The 15,700-nt window shown below is 45.7% G+C and overlaps 1 protein-coding gene across 4 annotated transcripts in view; it reads left to right on the top strand.

Annotated features, from left to right (window-relative positions):
* PNPLA7 (patatin like domain 7, lysophospholipase) overlaps positions 1–15,700 on the top strand; it is a 1,524,034-nt gene that overhangs the window by 1,083,571 nt on the left and 424,763 nt on the right. For all 4 annotated transcript variants that reach the window (XM_078642105.1, XM_078642108.1, XM_078642106.1 and 1 more), the window contains one exon: positions 10,709–10,865. In XM_078642105.1, coding sequence (XP_078498231.1) covers positions 10,709–10,865 — 157 coding nt within the window. The remainder of the gene's footprint in view (positions 1–10,708; positions 10,866–15,700) is intronic.

The following is a 15,700-nucleotide window of genomic DNA, read 5'->3' as shown; positions in this document are numbered from 1 at the left end:
AGTCCCTTGCATGGTGCTGAAGAGTGTGCTGCTTGCCTTTGTTGTTTTACCGGTTGCAGTCTTTTCCTTCAGTGATCCCAACAATCCGTCAAGATCACTGATGCATCTCCATGTTGCATAGCTTTAGGCCCCAGAGGATTGCTCTAAAGTCAAGAAAATACTCACTGTCCAGGCTTTGGGGGTTTGTGGTAGTGACAGCATGATTCTTACTGTATAGGCATAGTCCTTTTAGTCGTCTTATTCACTGGGGGAGAGGGCCAGTCCCATATCAAGATTTGTGTGCATGCCCCTTAAACAGTTATTTACACACTCACTTCCGTTACACTATAATTATTCCTAGTTGTCCAGAACCTTTTCAAATTCCATTTCTGATTAGACTTTTTCCGAGTCTTATGCCATGACTCTTACACCTCATAAAATTAAATGTGAATAAAAGATACTTGGTGCTACTCACCTCACTAGTACTTACTGTACTGACTTCAGAAAAATGAACAGCTGGTTGGGCCTGTTGGAATCTGAACTTTTTACCATATGGTCAAACATAGATCCCTGCAGATAATACATGAGTCCACCTACCTTCACACAAGAATTTCACTGAAGTACACCTATCAGGCTGTCTGTAAAATTTCCACTGACCTATATTGAACCGGAGTACAAGCAGTGTTGCCCAATAGCTTTTATAAAGTGTATTACTATTAATTTACAGATATCAAGATTTCTATACATATTATATGTTTTGAGATTGCTTTCTGTGTTGTGTTGGCACCTTGGATAATCACACTTCGTGCTCAGTTTCTGTGTTTCCTGAGTGTCTTTCCAAATATGGGTTCCATTTAAGGCCTCGGAAGTGCCTAAGTATATCAAAGAAAAAGAATATTTGGTGGCAGCCAAAACTCAGGGATACTATTTAGAATGATGGAAATTCAACATTCTGTGGGTTACAAACCCCCGGACAAGAAGTGTTCTTCCCCTTGACTGTAAGGAAGTCGATTCATGCACTAAGGTCCCGATTTAGAGTTTGGCGACAGGGTAGTCACCACCAAACCTTTGGTCCGTCCACCTTATTTAGAGATGGACAGACTGTTAAAACGAAGTAATGAGGTAGACATCTCTTGTAGGTGGTATAAGTAGGTTTAATCAGGTATAATCAGTAGGTATATAATTACAGGAAGATCCTTGATAAATCAGGTAGTCTCTGGTAAAGCCTAGATAAAGCCCCACCAGGAGCTAGGTCCACTCTGCTCAGCCCATCTTACTAACTGATCTTGCCACATACAAAGTGACCCTAACATTCTACATGACATCACAGCAGGCTGAGTAGGCAGAGAGAGAATCAAAGAGGAGAGACATGAAATGGCAATAAGTACATTATAACACATCCCCTTCCTTAATAACTGAACAAATAAAGGAAGCAAAGAAACAGAGAACGTATTAATATATAGAACCAAAACATCCCTTAATCATATAAAGGAAATGTAGAAAAAGAGAATGCATCAATGAATGCAATAAGAGGAAAAGGAAAAAAGGAACCAATAAAAGAAACCAAAAGGAGAAGAAGAGAAATGCATTACTAAATGCTACAAACTCAACTCTCCCCATGGATAGTGATCATAAGTACAAAAAGAAATGTACAGGTGGAATTCGCATTTCTAACTGAAAGAAGAAGACACAGTATTAACACAATACTATACCTCCTTCTCCCTGAAAATGATCAAAAACAAACGAAAAACAATGCAAGATAATTTTTCTTAAAAGCCAATAAATTTAAAACTCCATCCAAAACCTAAAAACCAATAAATCCAAAACTCCACTTAAAACCTAAAAACCAATTAATCCAAAACTCCATTCAAAATCTAATGTGCCATATACAAAAACTGCAATAAAACAATTCAAGCACAATACTAAATCCGGATAAACTGGGGCAAAACAGGGAATACAATCTTTAAGTGTATTAAATCCCTATATGAAGGTAATAAGTGTGTACCCGTCACACACAGACTGTGTAGCCAAATAGCACAACCAGAAAAACCAAATACTTAGGGTAACCCTTAACCCATGTGTGAAGAAAACACACACAGCATGTACACGCTAATCAAAAACCAAGGGTAACTTAAAACCTAAGACACTCTCGTACAACTGTGGGCAAGCTTTAATCCACGTCACACACCCGAAAAACTAAAGGTAAACCTTAAGTCAAAAATCCTATACAAAATTGACCAAGTTTTAAAAATTCAGAAAAACCAAGCACAACGTGCAGACAAGACACTCCAGAACACAGAACAAAGGGAATAACCACACTCAATGGAAAACAAAACATGGATCAACAAGACTCACGACAAAACTCAGGAAAACTACTAGTCACCAAACACTCACACACAATCTTAAAAGGGACACACCACACAATTTCAAGAAAAAAAAACACTCATACTAATTAACACCACCCTAGAAAGTAAGAGACAAAAATACAATGACCAGCAATGATAAAAGTGTCTCAAACTCCGGGGAGCTGTTTCAAGTAAAGAATATTGTTATTACAGGAAGATTCGCGACGTCTTCCGCAAAACAATATTATTCAGACATTTTACACTCAAAAGTCATACATATATCAATGACAGTAACATGTCCCCAATAGAAAGTTGTGATTATGTAATTATAAAACAAGGTATTATTAACAAAACAAACTAAAACAAAAAAACGTGGTCACCGTAGTCTAAGGTGAGCGATACTTCACCCGAAAATCCAGTCAATTGTCCTTCATTCATAGTCCAGGTGGTGCAGGTTAAATCCAGTATGTGTAAAGAATAGCGTCATATGCAGCATTAATAACTCGAGATGATACCATAAGAAGCTTTTGCAAGTAGCTCGCTTAGGCCCACAAGGTGAAAACTACGAAATCCAGCAAAAAAAAACAAAATGATAAGAGATCTGATCGACATCGAGATCTAGATTTGAATACTAAAACATCACGATCTTCTTACAACAAAACTAAACGTCGTGATTCACAGTACATCCAAAGGGATTTTTCCCAATGTCCCAAAATGGCCGCCACAGCGTGGTTCAGCGTCTATTTCTGATGGAAATAGTGCACGCTCAGGCGCTGACGTCACCAAGGTCAAAGGAGACCTTCACCAATACCGCGAAGGAATCCAGATACGTCATCACTCCTAGGGAGGCAGGCAGAAAGGGAAGAGCTCCCCACATCAACCGTCACCTTGACAAACGGTGAGTTGGCCAGCACAGGGGAAAACTCTTGTCCGATTGTGAAGTAACATTCACTTTAACTGTGGTACACCAAAAACGCCTCGTCCCAACAGAACATGCTGAAGTCTCTTAAACGCGCTGAAGTCTCTTAAACGCTGGATCGATGTTCAAAATTGAGGGACACTAGTTTTGCCAAGACGCGCTGTATTAAAGATTTCTTCTTTTGCCAAGACGCGCTTTAAGCGTAGAGCCAAACACTTTAAAACAAGATGTGCAGTGAGTGTAGTTGTGGGCGTATGTCGTGTAAACTCCCATGAGCTTGCATAAATTCAAGTAAAGTGTAATTTTCAAAGCGGTAAATAAATTCAGCAGTTTATATACTTTCCAAAAAACGATGTTGCGCTTCCCCTGTCTGCTTCATAGATCAGCTTTCCTCATATTAATGCTTGCAGGTTGTTGTCTGATCACATTGGGGAACAGTCAGTTCAGTCCAGCAAAGTCAATAAGTAAAGTCAATATAAATTTAGCACTCACCCAAATACAACAAGCACTGGCTTTTCCACGTTGGGGCTGACCGGTCTTTGGTCACTGGTGGGGCAAGTGGAGAGCCAGTTTGCTTAATCTTGATGCGTTACTTCTTGTTCAAATTCTTTAGTTCCAGGAGTTTCAGCTTCTTTTTCTTTGTGATTCATCAGTTTCCTATATTCAAATCCAATCAATGTAGATCACGTAGGTTCTCCTCGTCGTCGCCAGTGTTAAAACGAAGTAATGAGGTAGACATCTCTTGTAGGTGGTATAAGTAGATTTAATCAGGTATAATCAGTAGGTATATAATTACAGGAAGATCCTTGATAAATCAGGTAGTCTCTGGTAAAGCCTAGATAAAGCCCCAGCAGGAGCTAGGTCCACTCTGCTCAGCCCATCTTACTAACTGATCTTGCCACATACAAAGTGACCCTAACATTCTACATGACATCACAGCAGGCTGAGTAGGCAGAGAGAGAATCAAAGAGGAGAGACATGAAATGGCAATAAGTACATTATAACACAGACCTTAGGCATTCTGTCTGCAGAACCCCTGTTGGCTCAATTAATGGAATACTTCCTCTGATGGCTCAGTGGAGTATGACCCGAAATTTCTCAACTCATCAGGGCTAATGGCTGAATGTGTCACACAACAATATGAATCCTGCTGAAATAGCTCGAGGGAGAAACCTGAACCCATTGTAAGTATTAAGTTGTCTTATGCTGAGACCAACAATACTTGCCAGTGAACGTAAACATGCATTAATAAATGTATATCTTTGAGAATAATGACACAACACAACATGGTATTGTACCAGAAGAGTGAAGCCCCCCCCCCACACACACACACAGGTAATTTCAATGCACCTGTGAAGATGACTTCCCCACGTCCCCAACTTTTCTAAGTGTTAGCTCCCTTCTTCTCTTCCCCCCCCCCCCCCCCCCCCCAAGTTTGGGTCTAGATGCGCCCCTGGTGAAGAGTCATCTGTTTTATCTTTGTATACACGTCACTTCTTCACATTGAACTCACCATGTAGTCACTTTTCAGAATCCCTGATTGCCAATACAAAGCCAAGTCCGTGCTCGCAGAGTAACTGTTCAAAAAATATCCTTCGCAGCCATGAAGGTTCATGCTAATTAAAGCGCATTACGAAAGCCGAGCCTGTGATTAAACAGATGTTGCTCATACTGGGTGATTGATATCTCGATCCGAAGCGGGCATGGCACCGTGACCCGGAATGATGAGCGCCTCCCTGCTAGGATGCGCCGGCTTATTATTCAGCATGCTGATTCGGAACAGGATAACAATGGCTTGGTGACAGTGTTATGACAGCTGACACAAGCAATCGCAATGCTGTAGCACTTGAATCTGGGCCGTAAATAATGATGACAGTGTTCTGGGTGCATCTCGAATATGGAAAATGTAAATGTCGTCAACAGTTTGTATCGGAACCCTCCTCCCTCCCCTACTAAAAAATTGTCGTATTTAGCGTTGATCCTCTTCCTGGCATTAGATGGAAAATAAATCTATAGGCTATAGCCCATGCAAATTATAATTGCATTTAAATAGCGCTTACTACCCCTACGAGGCGTCGAAGCACTTTACGCCGAGCAGCACGCTGCTCTGGAACCCAGGGTTAATGGTTAGTCCAGCATTAATACAAACCATTCCATGCATTCATTTCAGTTCCTTTGTGATAGATTACAATTACTAGGAATTTAGTGTGATCATTAGTAGAAAGGAGGTATGTGAGTTCATGCATATTTTGTTGGATCTTAGAGATGAGGTAGAAGAGACTTGATATTGTTCTGTAGCAGGGGTAAGACTTTCAAATACAGTAGAGATCTTTGAGTTGTAGGAAGTTGCAGAAATATATTAATAGACAGTAAGGCAATGGTGCATGTGAGTTAGAGAGGTTGTGGTAAAAGACGAGGCATGTCGGGAAAAGAAAGGAAGGAGAGGATCAACGGAAAGAAGAAGAAACAGGAGAGGCTGTAGATTTAAGTATAGATCAGTTTTTCATGCAGGATTTAGACCTATAAGGGATGCTTATAACATGCAATTTAAGGATGCAAGACTGTAGAGAGAAGCAGCAAAATCTGCATGTGGAGTTAGTGATACGTTAGATAGGCACTAGAATCCTGTGAGCAGTCGGTCGGATTAGGCCATTAGGCCACCACTCCAGCAAGGCCAGCTGAACAGCTCCGGTACTGGAAGCATCAAGTAATGGCTGGGCGCATATACTTGGGAAATGTCAAGAGTTTAAGGCTGTGCTTGGAGGAAGCAGCATCAAGAGGATAGCAATGTGAGAAAATATAAGCATATCGTTTCAGTGTGCGAAAATATGTGGGTATATATGTAAACGTTGAGAAGGAAATTATGCAAATCCTGGAGTGGATGTCTTGTGATTTTCATCTTCAAGTTAGATTCACTATATTTACTGTAAAAGAAAAGTGGAATTCCTTTCACTGCCCTCGCTCCGAGACACTTATTGTCTCGACTGGAGTTCCAGCCTCCTGCACGCCTTTACACAAAAACCACTCCTGTTGAGAGTTTTCACGAAGATCAGGAACAACCGGTCTCAAGTAATCATGTAGCTCCGGACAGGGCATGGAGTGTCTGGTATCCCTAGCTGTTGAGCATGAACATTGTTCCTCCCGTTAAGCTGTCTCTTCAGGAGGATCTTCTGTCGTAGCAGCAGGGGAGGGTTCTGCACCACTCTCTGCTTCCAGGCCGTGGAGATTGAGCGGCGACAGTAGATAGCATTCAACCATCCTCCCAAAACCTGTGATATTAATCTTGTAGCCTGCCGTCCCCCCCAACTTGGTATGTGGCTGCAGTTGTGACAAATTTGTGGCAAAGTGTGTATCAAAAAGCTCTGATACCCTATTTGCTCCTCTTTCTCAGGTTCTACTGTCTGTTCTTTCTTTGGCCTAGCATTGCTCTGCTCTGGGCACAGTTAAGGGCCTGCTTTCAGCCATTTCTTCGTTTTTGCGTTGCCGGACCATCTTTCCTTCTTTAAGTCACCGTTGTGACGAGATTCCTGAAAGGTTTGCAACATATGTTCCCCCCCCACCTTCCCCCCTCCCAGGCCATTCCCCATGCCCCAGTGGGACTTGGACCTGGTCTTTACTTTTCTGATGTGTGCTTCCTTTGAGCCATTACACCACTGCCCTCATTGATTATTAACCATCAATAATGCCTTTCTGGTGCCGTCTCAGTGCACAAGCCTTACACTACTTTTTATTCTGTTAAACTGGTGCTCCAAACACGTACCTCCTTCCTCCCGAAGGTAGTCAGCCCTTTCCACGTAGGCCAGATGATCACCCTGCCTACCTTTTTTGCCCTGCACGATCTTTATGGATCTTTATGATGAAGAGGAGACCACAATCTAGATCCAAAAAGCCTGTGGTCCTTCTACCTTGACCATACAAAAGAATTCTGGGTGATTGACCAGCTTTTTGTAGGATATGTTGGAGCCAAAAAAGGGAAGGCTGTGCAGAAACGTACAATCTCCCGATGGATTGTGCTGTGCATAAAAATCTGCATTGAACTGGCCCAAAAGAACCACCTGAGAGCTTGCATGCTCATTTTACAAGAGCTATAGCTGTGACCACTGCGTTACCCTTTGGACTTCTGTCGGGTAGTTATGTGGGCTTACAAAGCAAACACAAGGAGAGGATGGACAGAGCGCTGAAACTTTTCAGACACTCACTGGGGTGGCGAAGTGAGCTAAAGAACGATGATGGGGTCAACCCAGATCTGTGACTGGGGTGAGTGTCTGAAAAGTTTCAGCGCTCCATCCATCATCTTCTTGTGTTTGCTTTGTTTGCCCTAAGTTGGCAGGGTATGCCCAGACGGGGGTCCCTTGCTTGCTTTGCCACTGGATTCAAGCTGGCCTAGCTGATGAGGGCTGTTGGCCCAAAACCGGTCCCGGGATGCTTGTTTCCGGTCCAGGGAAGACATGGCTTGGCAGTTTAGGCTGGACTGTTCCTATGAGGCACAGTGTCCAGACTGATTTGCATATAGCGGTGTCTGAACTGGGATGGCGAAGTGAGCTAAAGGACGATGATGGATTCAACCCAGATATGTGACTGGCGATGAGTGTCTGAAAAGCTTCAGCGCTCTGTCCATAATCTCCTTGTGTTTAGTTATGTGAGCTTCATTGCACACTTTCACAAAGCACTACTACCTGGTCAAGTCAGGTCCATCGGAATGGGCATTTTGCCAGTTCAGTCCTGCAGGACTTTCTGTTTTAAGTTGGGTTTGCAGACCCGCCTCCTGGAAGGCATTGGTTGGATATCTATTCTGAGATAAGGAATTTGCATCTAGAAGTCTATATCTGATGAACAGGTTACTTACCTTTGGTAGCGCCTTATCTGGTAGAGATTTTTTTTAGCTGCAGATTCCTTACTGACCCTCTCATCCTCCCCGCTCCTTGACCTGAATAAAGGTAGAGGATTTTCCTCTTAAATTGGGTCCTAGACACTGACACTTGTGGTCAGTCTTCATCATGGCTCTGCGCTCCTGGCGAGGAAAGTTGTGAAACCGAGTGTGCTGAGGTGGTTCCTGTGTAGGTCCCACTTACTCACTTTTAGAGCAGATGACACCACCGATGCGGAGCCGAATGACGTCACCTACCAGTGTGCAGGAATACTGCGCAAACGTTTCTGGATCCAATCTGATGCCTGGAGATAATTCTAAGGTAAGAAACCTGTGGTTTTATAGAGTCTCTACCAGATAAGGTATTACCGGAGGGAAGTAACTTGTTCTTCTCCCCCCCATGGTGTCTCCACTCTCTCTGATTTCCCCGCCATGTCTCTTGGTCCTGAACGTGAGTGGCAGTCAGATTTTCTTCCTTACACTTTTCCTCCTGTGTCCAGGGAGCGCACTGTATTCACCCCTTTGACACCCCATTCTTCCCATGCATCCTCTGCAACCCTTGCCAGAGGACTTCTCCCCTTCAGCATTATGTTTGCTTCTGCATTGGAAGAAGTTTTCTGTAGATCCCTCATTTCAAAAAGAAATACAGACCCTTCTATTGCAGCCTCTCTACTGTGCAACAGAGCCTTCTCCTCAAATGATTTACTACCTTTCTACTTTTTTTCTGAAAAGATCATTAGTCTCTTCGAAGACTTGTTCTTTTATCCCCTTTGGTGTTTGAAGCATTAAGTATCAATCTCTTTATGCCTACCAGCAGAGTCTGCTCTCTCTTGACCTGGTGAGCCTCTTCCTTTGCTTTAACATTACCCGCTGACACTCATAAAACAGGTCTTTGGGTTCAAACATAAGTATCTAGGGTTTTTTCCTTCTGCTGGGGGGTCTCCCAAAAAGTAATGCTATTGGGTAACTAGTTATCTTCATTGCCATCTAACTTCCTTGTGACAGCATGGAAGCTCAGAATTGGTGGGGGAAAGTCTTCTAGAGCCTGGAAACCTAACGAGTGATGGCACTGCTCCCTCAGTGGGGTCTTTGAACAAGAAACAGGATCTCCGAACTGCTTCGGAGGAGTAGAGATTCAATGGCTTGTGTCTCAGGGGCTTCTTATTTGGATCTTGCTTTGACTATAGTGGATACTTCAGGTCCTCAAATTGGAACGCGGAGGCTCCTGGTTCTCTTTCATGATGCCCTTCTGCCCGCCTAGATTTAATCTGAAGTTAAAATTGTTGCCCAGACCTGCTACCAAATGGCAAATGCTAGAGAGAAGGTGGATGGTTAGTAACCCCATGCCCTGACACTCCTGCTTGACGCGTATGTGTTTTTCTGAGTGCTTACAGGTCTGCTACCATAGATTTATATACAAATTGTAAACATTTTACTGTTGCAGTCTTGCTGTAAAAATGTATTTGATCAGTGAAGAACAGTTGAGTCAGTTCTAGACTCTGAAGTTCCCTGTTTATTCTAGCATAGGCTTGATTTATGCCCGAGCACAATGGGTATCTTGTCCTTCAACTAGACTGAAAGGGAACGCATGCTTTTGTCTTTATCTGTTTTGCACCCTTTTATAGTCTTGCTAATAATGACGTGTTCTTCTCTGGCAGAGGGGCCGTCTGCCTTTATAAAGTTGTCTAGCGCATTAGGTTGCATGGCAGTTTGTATTCACAAAAGAAGTGCATTTGGAATTTCTGGATGAGGTTACACAACCAACATGTTGCAATACCTTGAGGTCCCAGGTCCTTACCCACTAAGGGAGGCTTATGCATTGATTTGTTTGTCCACAAGTGTTAATTAGGTGTCAGGGACTTCAGGAATTGTGGTTGTTAGCTGAAGGCCTGTTTAGTGTTACAACACATACAGTCTTGTATTCACTTTTCTAGCATGAAGCACCCGTTTGATTCATTCCCCATCTCTTTGTGCTCTGCATGTTGGTTGACGGGAGGCATTTCTGGTCGAGGTGCATGAGTCTTGCAAGCCCTGTGGTCTTTCAATTGAAATACTCTGCAAGACTGAGCTTTTTGCCTAAAAATAACTATATGTTCTGATGGTGCAGACGGCTACTTTATGGGGTTGTCTGATGGAAGTACCTCCAATGAATTATTGGTGGCGTCCCGGTAATTTGGACGGTCATCCAAGTTACTGTTTAAACTGTAAATTACTAATGGCATCCAGAGTAATATCTTAGTTTTCTGGTTCAAAGCAGGTTTGATGATATTGATGGCACCCTTGATCTTTTCATTGACATCTCTTATGCAAAAGAGGGCGATTACCAGTGAGAATTTGCATACGCAGAGCCTTGTCTGTGCTTTGATTCTGTAAAGGGTTACCATGAAGAAGGGTGGCTGAGAAGGAGCAGTCTTGGGTGTAGATTTTCTTAAGATACCTCACATTTGATGTTTTTCCTGTTTTGTTTTTCATCCTCACTACCTTACAATGTATGCGAAGTAAAAGCATAGATTTATTTTCACCGTACTTGTTGAGTTGAACTTCTCTTGGTTGTGGTCTCTCTTTTGTTAAGATGTTTTTCCTGTTGCTTTTGTGCAGGGGATTCTCCCAGGTCGGGATCATCAAGGCTCTGATAGAAGCAGGCATCCCCATCGACATGGTGGGCGGCACTTCCATCGGATCCTTCATGGGGGCACTTTACGCTGAGGAACGGAGCTTCAACCAGATAAAAATCAAAGCCAGAGAGTGGGCCAAGGTAAGGAGGCGCTCACGAAATTTAAATCAGCGTGTTTGGCATATATGTAATAAATATAGCATAGAAGGCGAAATGGAAATCACAGAAGGGGTGTTGTAAGTATACGTACGTGAAAAATAGAAGGCTCTTCAATATCAGAAAGTGATACATGGTTTGGAAATGGAAAATAATCGCAGGATCCCTGAAATGCCCAGGCAAGTAATTCTTTAATTCTTGCAGTGCTCGGTCATATTGATTGATTAGGGTGGTTGTAACTTATCTTTTGAAAAATGTGTTTCAGTTTCACCCGTTTCAGTTCTAATCACCCATCACAAGGCCCCACTAGCACGGTCACAAGAGACAGAGCTACGATGTAAGAGAGATAACTAAAAACATGTTTAAATGAAGTTTATTGAAGATACTCCTAGTCATCAAAAACAAGCATTGGAAATGCAATAGGTCTCGCACCATTAGAGTTAGTGCTTTTAGAATTGTTTATGGGTTTTTTTTGTAAATGTTTAGCATTTTTGTTTCCTGTAGCCAATGCTAAAGAATTACAAATAAAAAAAGCCATAAATATTTATAAAAGCTGTAACTGAAATGGTCTGAGAGCTATTGCACTGTGTGAGGGTGAGGTGTTGAGGGTGAGTGAGGGTGAGCGTGAGGGTAGGTGAGGGTGAGTGTGAGTGAGGGTGAGTGAGGGGTTGAGGGTGAGTGAGGGTGAGGGGTTGAGGGTGAGTGAGGGTGGGTGAGGGGTTGAGGTGAGTAAGGGTGAGTGAGGGTGAGTGAGGGTGAGGGGTTGAGGGTGAGTGAGGGTGAGGGTGGGTGAGGGTGAGTGAGGGTGAGGGTGAGGGGTTGAGTGTGAGTGAGGGTGAGGGGTTGAGGGTGAGTGAGGGTGAGGGATTGAGGGTGAGGGGTTGAGGGTGAGTGAGGGTGAGGGTGAGTGAGGGTGAGGGTGAGTGAGGGTGAGGGGTTGAGGGTGAGTGAGGGTGAGGGTGAGTGAGGATGAGGTGTTGAGGGTGGGTGAGGGTGAGTGAGGGTGAGGGTGAGTGAGGGTGAGTGTGAGTGAGGGTGAGTGAGGGTGAGGGGTTGAGGGTGATTGAGGGTGAGGGGTTGAGGGTGAGGGTGAGTGAGGGTGAGGGTGAGGGGTTGAGGGTGAGTGAGGGTGAGGGTGAGGGGTTGAGGGTGGGTGAGGGTGAGTGAGGGTGAGGGGTTGAGGGTGAGTGAGGATGAGTGAGAGTGAGGGGTTGAGGGTGAGGGGTGAGGGTGAGTGAGGGTGAGTGAGGGGTTGAGGGTGAGTGAGGGGGAGTGAGGGTGAGGGTGAGGGTGAGTGAGGGTTTGAGGGTGAGGGGTTGAGGGTGAGGGGTTGAGGGTGAGTGAGGGTGAGTGAGGGTGAGGGCATTCACATGTACTGCGCGTGGGTGTCCTTCCTTTCCTGGAAATGCTAACTTTACTGTCTTAAAAGAAAGTGAAAGCAAAGCAGACTAAAGATCGAACAGAGATCGTCGGGGACTTTCCACTTCGACGCAAGTGTGGCTTTGTTCAGCTGTTAGGCAGAGGGTGTTTGTGGAGTGTGGGCGGGGCTACCTGTATTTGATGGGTGACATCACCTTTCGTAGGAGTTTGGAGCTTAACATTGGCCACAGGCTAAGCCAATAGGCCCTAGAGCCCTAGTCTTCAAACTTTTTAAGCCCCCGCGTCAATACATTTCATTAGGGCTCCCAGGCGAGCGTGGGAAAGGAGAGGAGGGGAGAGCAGCAGAAGAAGCCGAATGAGAGAGATCGAATGAGGAGAGAGGCGGGGCAGGAGCCCGCTTGTTAATAAATAATCCCCGGAGGTGGTGATATTTCCCGGGATTGTGACAGAACATTTCTCGCTGCACCAACACAAACAGAGGCAGCGAGAGACATGTCACCGGGGGAGGGGGCGGGTGTCTGCGCGCTGCTCCGGGGACAGCGGGGGAGGGGCGTGTGTGCGGTGCTGCTGGGGAAGGCATGCGGGGCTGCTGAGCAGGGACAAAGGCAGAACAAAAACGGAGGTTGGATGGGCAAAGGAAGAAAGAGGTGACACACGAACTGGAATAAATAAAACTAAAAAGTAGAAAATTGGGGATATTAAATAGAAAGGGGTGAAAGAGGGGGAGGCAGGAAAGTAAACGGAGAGCGGTGAGACAAAACGAAGACGACTTTCAGGAGGCGAGCGCGGGAAAGGAGAGGAGGGGAGAGCACGGCGGGCAGGGGTGGGGCGGAGAGGGGAGAGGTGCGACACGGCAGGCAGGGGAGGAGAGTAGGAGGAGGAGGGGGGAGGAGAGTAGGGGAGGCACAGAAAGGTCTTCTGCTCGATGTTAATGATAGCCAAATGGCATATATATAACCCAGACGGGGCTTATTTACAAAGCCAGCGGGGATCTTCAAAGGGTGGCACAGCTCTTGCCCCGGTGGAGCAACAATGGGCAATGCAGCCGTCCAGGACTGTGTAGCTATGGAGAGCACAATATTATACCATTAGTTGCCCGAGGCTATGCCATGTTAGCTACAACTGTAGGGTGTTTGTAACACGAGCTCCAGACATTTGTTTCCACGCTCTAGGCATTGACAGTTATAGCCGCTCAGCAAAGCTTCGTGGTGCCTTTGTCTGGTGGAGCGCGGAGCGTAGATGATTTAAAAGGCAGCTGAGACATGCAGGATGAAAGAGGAGTGTCACTGTAGAATGCTGGAGATGAGAGGGACTGCCAGCCTAAGATCCAGGAGGCGAGAAAGACCGTCAGTGTGGAGTGCAGGATTCGAGAGAGACTGTCAGTGTGGAGTATAGGAATGAGAGAGAGCGTCAGTGTGGCGTGCAGTATTCGAGAGAGACTGTCAGTGTGGAGTATAGGAATGAGAGAGCGTCAGTGTGGCATGCAGTATTCGAGAGAGACTGTCAGTGTGGAGTATAGGAATGAGAGAGAGCGTCAGTGTGGCGTGCAGGATTCGAGAGAGACTTGTCAGTGTGGAGTGCAGGAGGCGAGAGAGACCGTCAGTGTGGCGTGCAGGATGAGAGAGAGACTTGTCAGTATGGAGTGCAGGAGGCGAGCGAGACCGTCGGTGTGGCGTGCAGGGGACGTAAGATATTGTAATTGCTGGGTGTACGAGGCGTGGGAGACTGTCATGTAGGGTGGGTGCAGCAAATGAGAGAGATTGTCAGTGTGGCGTGCAGGATACGAGAGAGACTGTCAGTGTGGGATGCAGGAGATAGAGACACTGGAAACGAGAGACTGTCAATGAGGCGGGAGAAACGGTCATTGTGGGAAGCCGGAGTTGAAATAGACTCAGCGTGGGACGCCTGGGATAGGAGAGACTGTCGCTGTGAGATGCAGAAGATGAGAGGCAGTGTGAGTGCAGGTGTGTGGGTAGGAAAGGACGGCGTGTACGTCATGAGTGCGGGCACGGTTTCTGTGGGGTGAAAGGGAGAGGAGGGCTGCTGGTCTGGGAGGGTGGTCTGTTGGAAGAGGGGGTCGCCGTGGGAGGCACTGATGACGCAGTACTGAGGGAGAGAGTCCGTATTTGCACCGAGTGGTCGTCGGAGGTGTGAGGGCACAGGCCGCGGTGCCCGTGACATTGTGAGTGAGGATACGAAGCCGGATTTGACGGACGGGATTGTGACAGAACATTTCTCGCTGCACCAACACAAACAGAGGCAGCGAGAGACATGTCACCGGGGGAGGGAGCGGGTGTCTGCGCGCTGCTCCAGGGGACAGCGGGGGAGGGGCGTGTGTGCGGTGCTGCTGGGGAAGTGGAATAAATAAAAACTAAAAAGGAGAAAATTGGGGATATAAAATAGAAAGGGGTGAAAGAGGGGGAGGCAGGAAAGTAAACGGAGAGCGGTGAGACAAAACGAAGACGACTTTCAGGAGGCGAGCGTGGGAAAGGAGAGGAGGGGAGAGCATGGCGGGCAGGGGAGGGGGCGGAGAGGGGAGAGGTGCGACACGGCAGGCAGACAGGGGAGGAGAGTAGGAGGAGGAGGGGGGAGGAGAGTAGGGGAGGCACGGCCTAGCGGCCGTGCAATCAAGAAGTGAGGGGGCGGGAGAGTAGGCAAGGCAGGCGGCTGGGGGCATGTGCACGCGCTTTTAAGCTCAATGCTCATGCGCATTGAGCTTAAAGTCACGGGCACTGCAAGGAATCGCCACGATTCCTTGCAAGTTGGACAAAGAGTGGATAAGCCCCCATAGTCTCGCAAGCTCGATGCGCATGCGCATCGACAGGCGAGACCTAAAAAGGAGGCTACTGGAAGAATCACCCTTCACACCAGACAGCCTCAATAGCCTCTCCGGACATCTACAGTGTCAATTTTCACACCTTATTAAAAAGTTCCTCAAGTATTCATCCGATTGGTACTGAATAGAAAACACTGAAAATTTGCAGTTCACTTATTTGACCTCATCGTAGGCATAAGAGTAATTACAAAGGTTATTATAATTGTGAGTCTCCCCCTAACATGAGAAATGTTTGGTTAAAACCAGTTTTCCAACAGTGGAGAAGATGCAACACTGGCCATTGATTTAAGTCTGGGCCATTAAGTGAATTTCACAATATCTTCAGGAGGCACACTGCAGTAGTTCAATTTTATGGACTTTTATTGAGCATATAAACATACTAGAGTGGATTTGGCTTTTCCTTCCCTACTGGAACTCTAGAAGTGACCATTTTAAGGTTTTGTGATTAAAAAGAAATCTTTTTGCCACAGCAAAGACCCGTGGTACTATTGCAGTAGGCTCCAGAGTGCCGCAAAATTCTTTTTTGGTGGTAGCTACTGTGCCTATTAGGGTGACTGAGACCCTGTTCTTGGATTTCCAATGGAGATTCAGATGCATTATGCGC

The sequence above is a fragment of the Lissotriton helveticus genome, chromosome 5_1 (assembly GCF_964261635.1).
Source record: "Lissotriton helveticus chromosome 5_1, aLisHel1.1, whole genome shotgun sequence".
Taxonomy (NCBI): Eukaryota; Metazoa; Chordata; class Amphibia; order Caudata; family Salamandridae; genus Lissotriton; species Lissotriton helveticus.
Note: the sequence above shows the minus strand (reverse complement) of the source record. Positions and strands in the feature narration are given on the sequence as shown.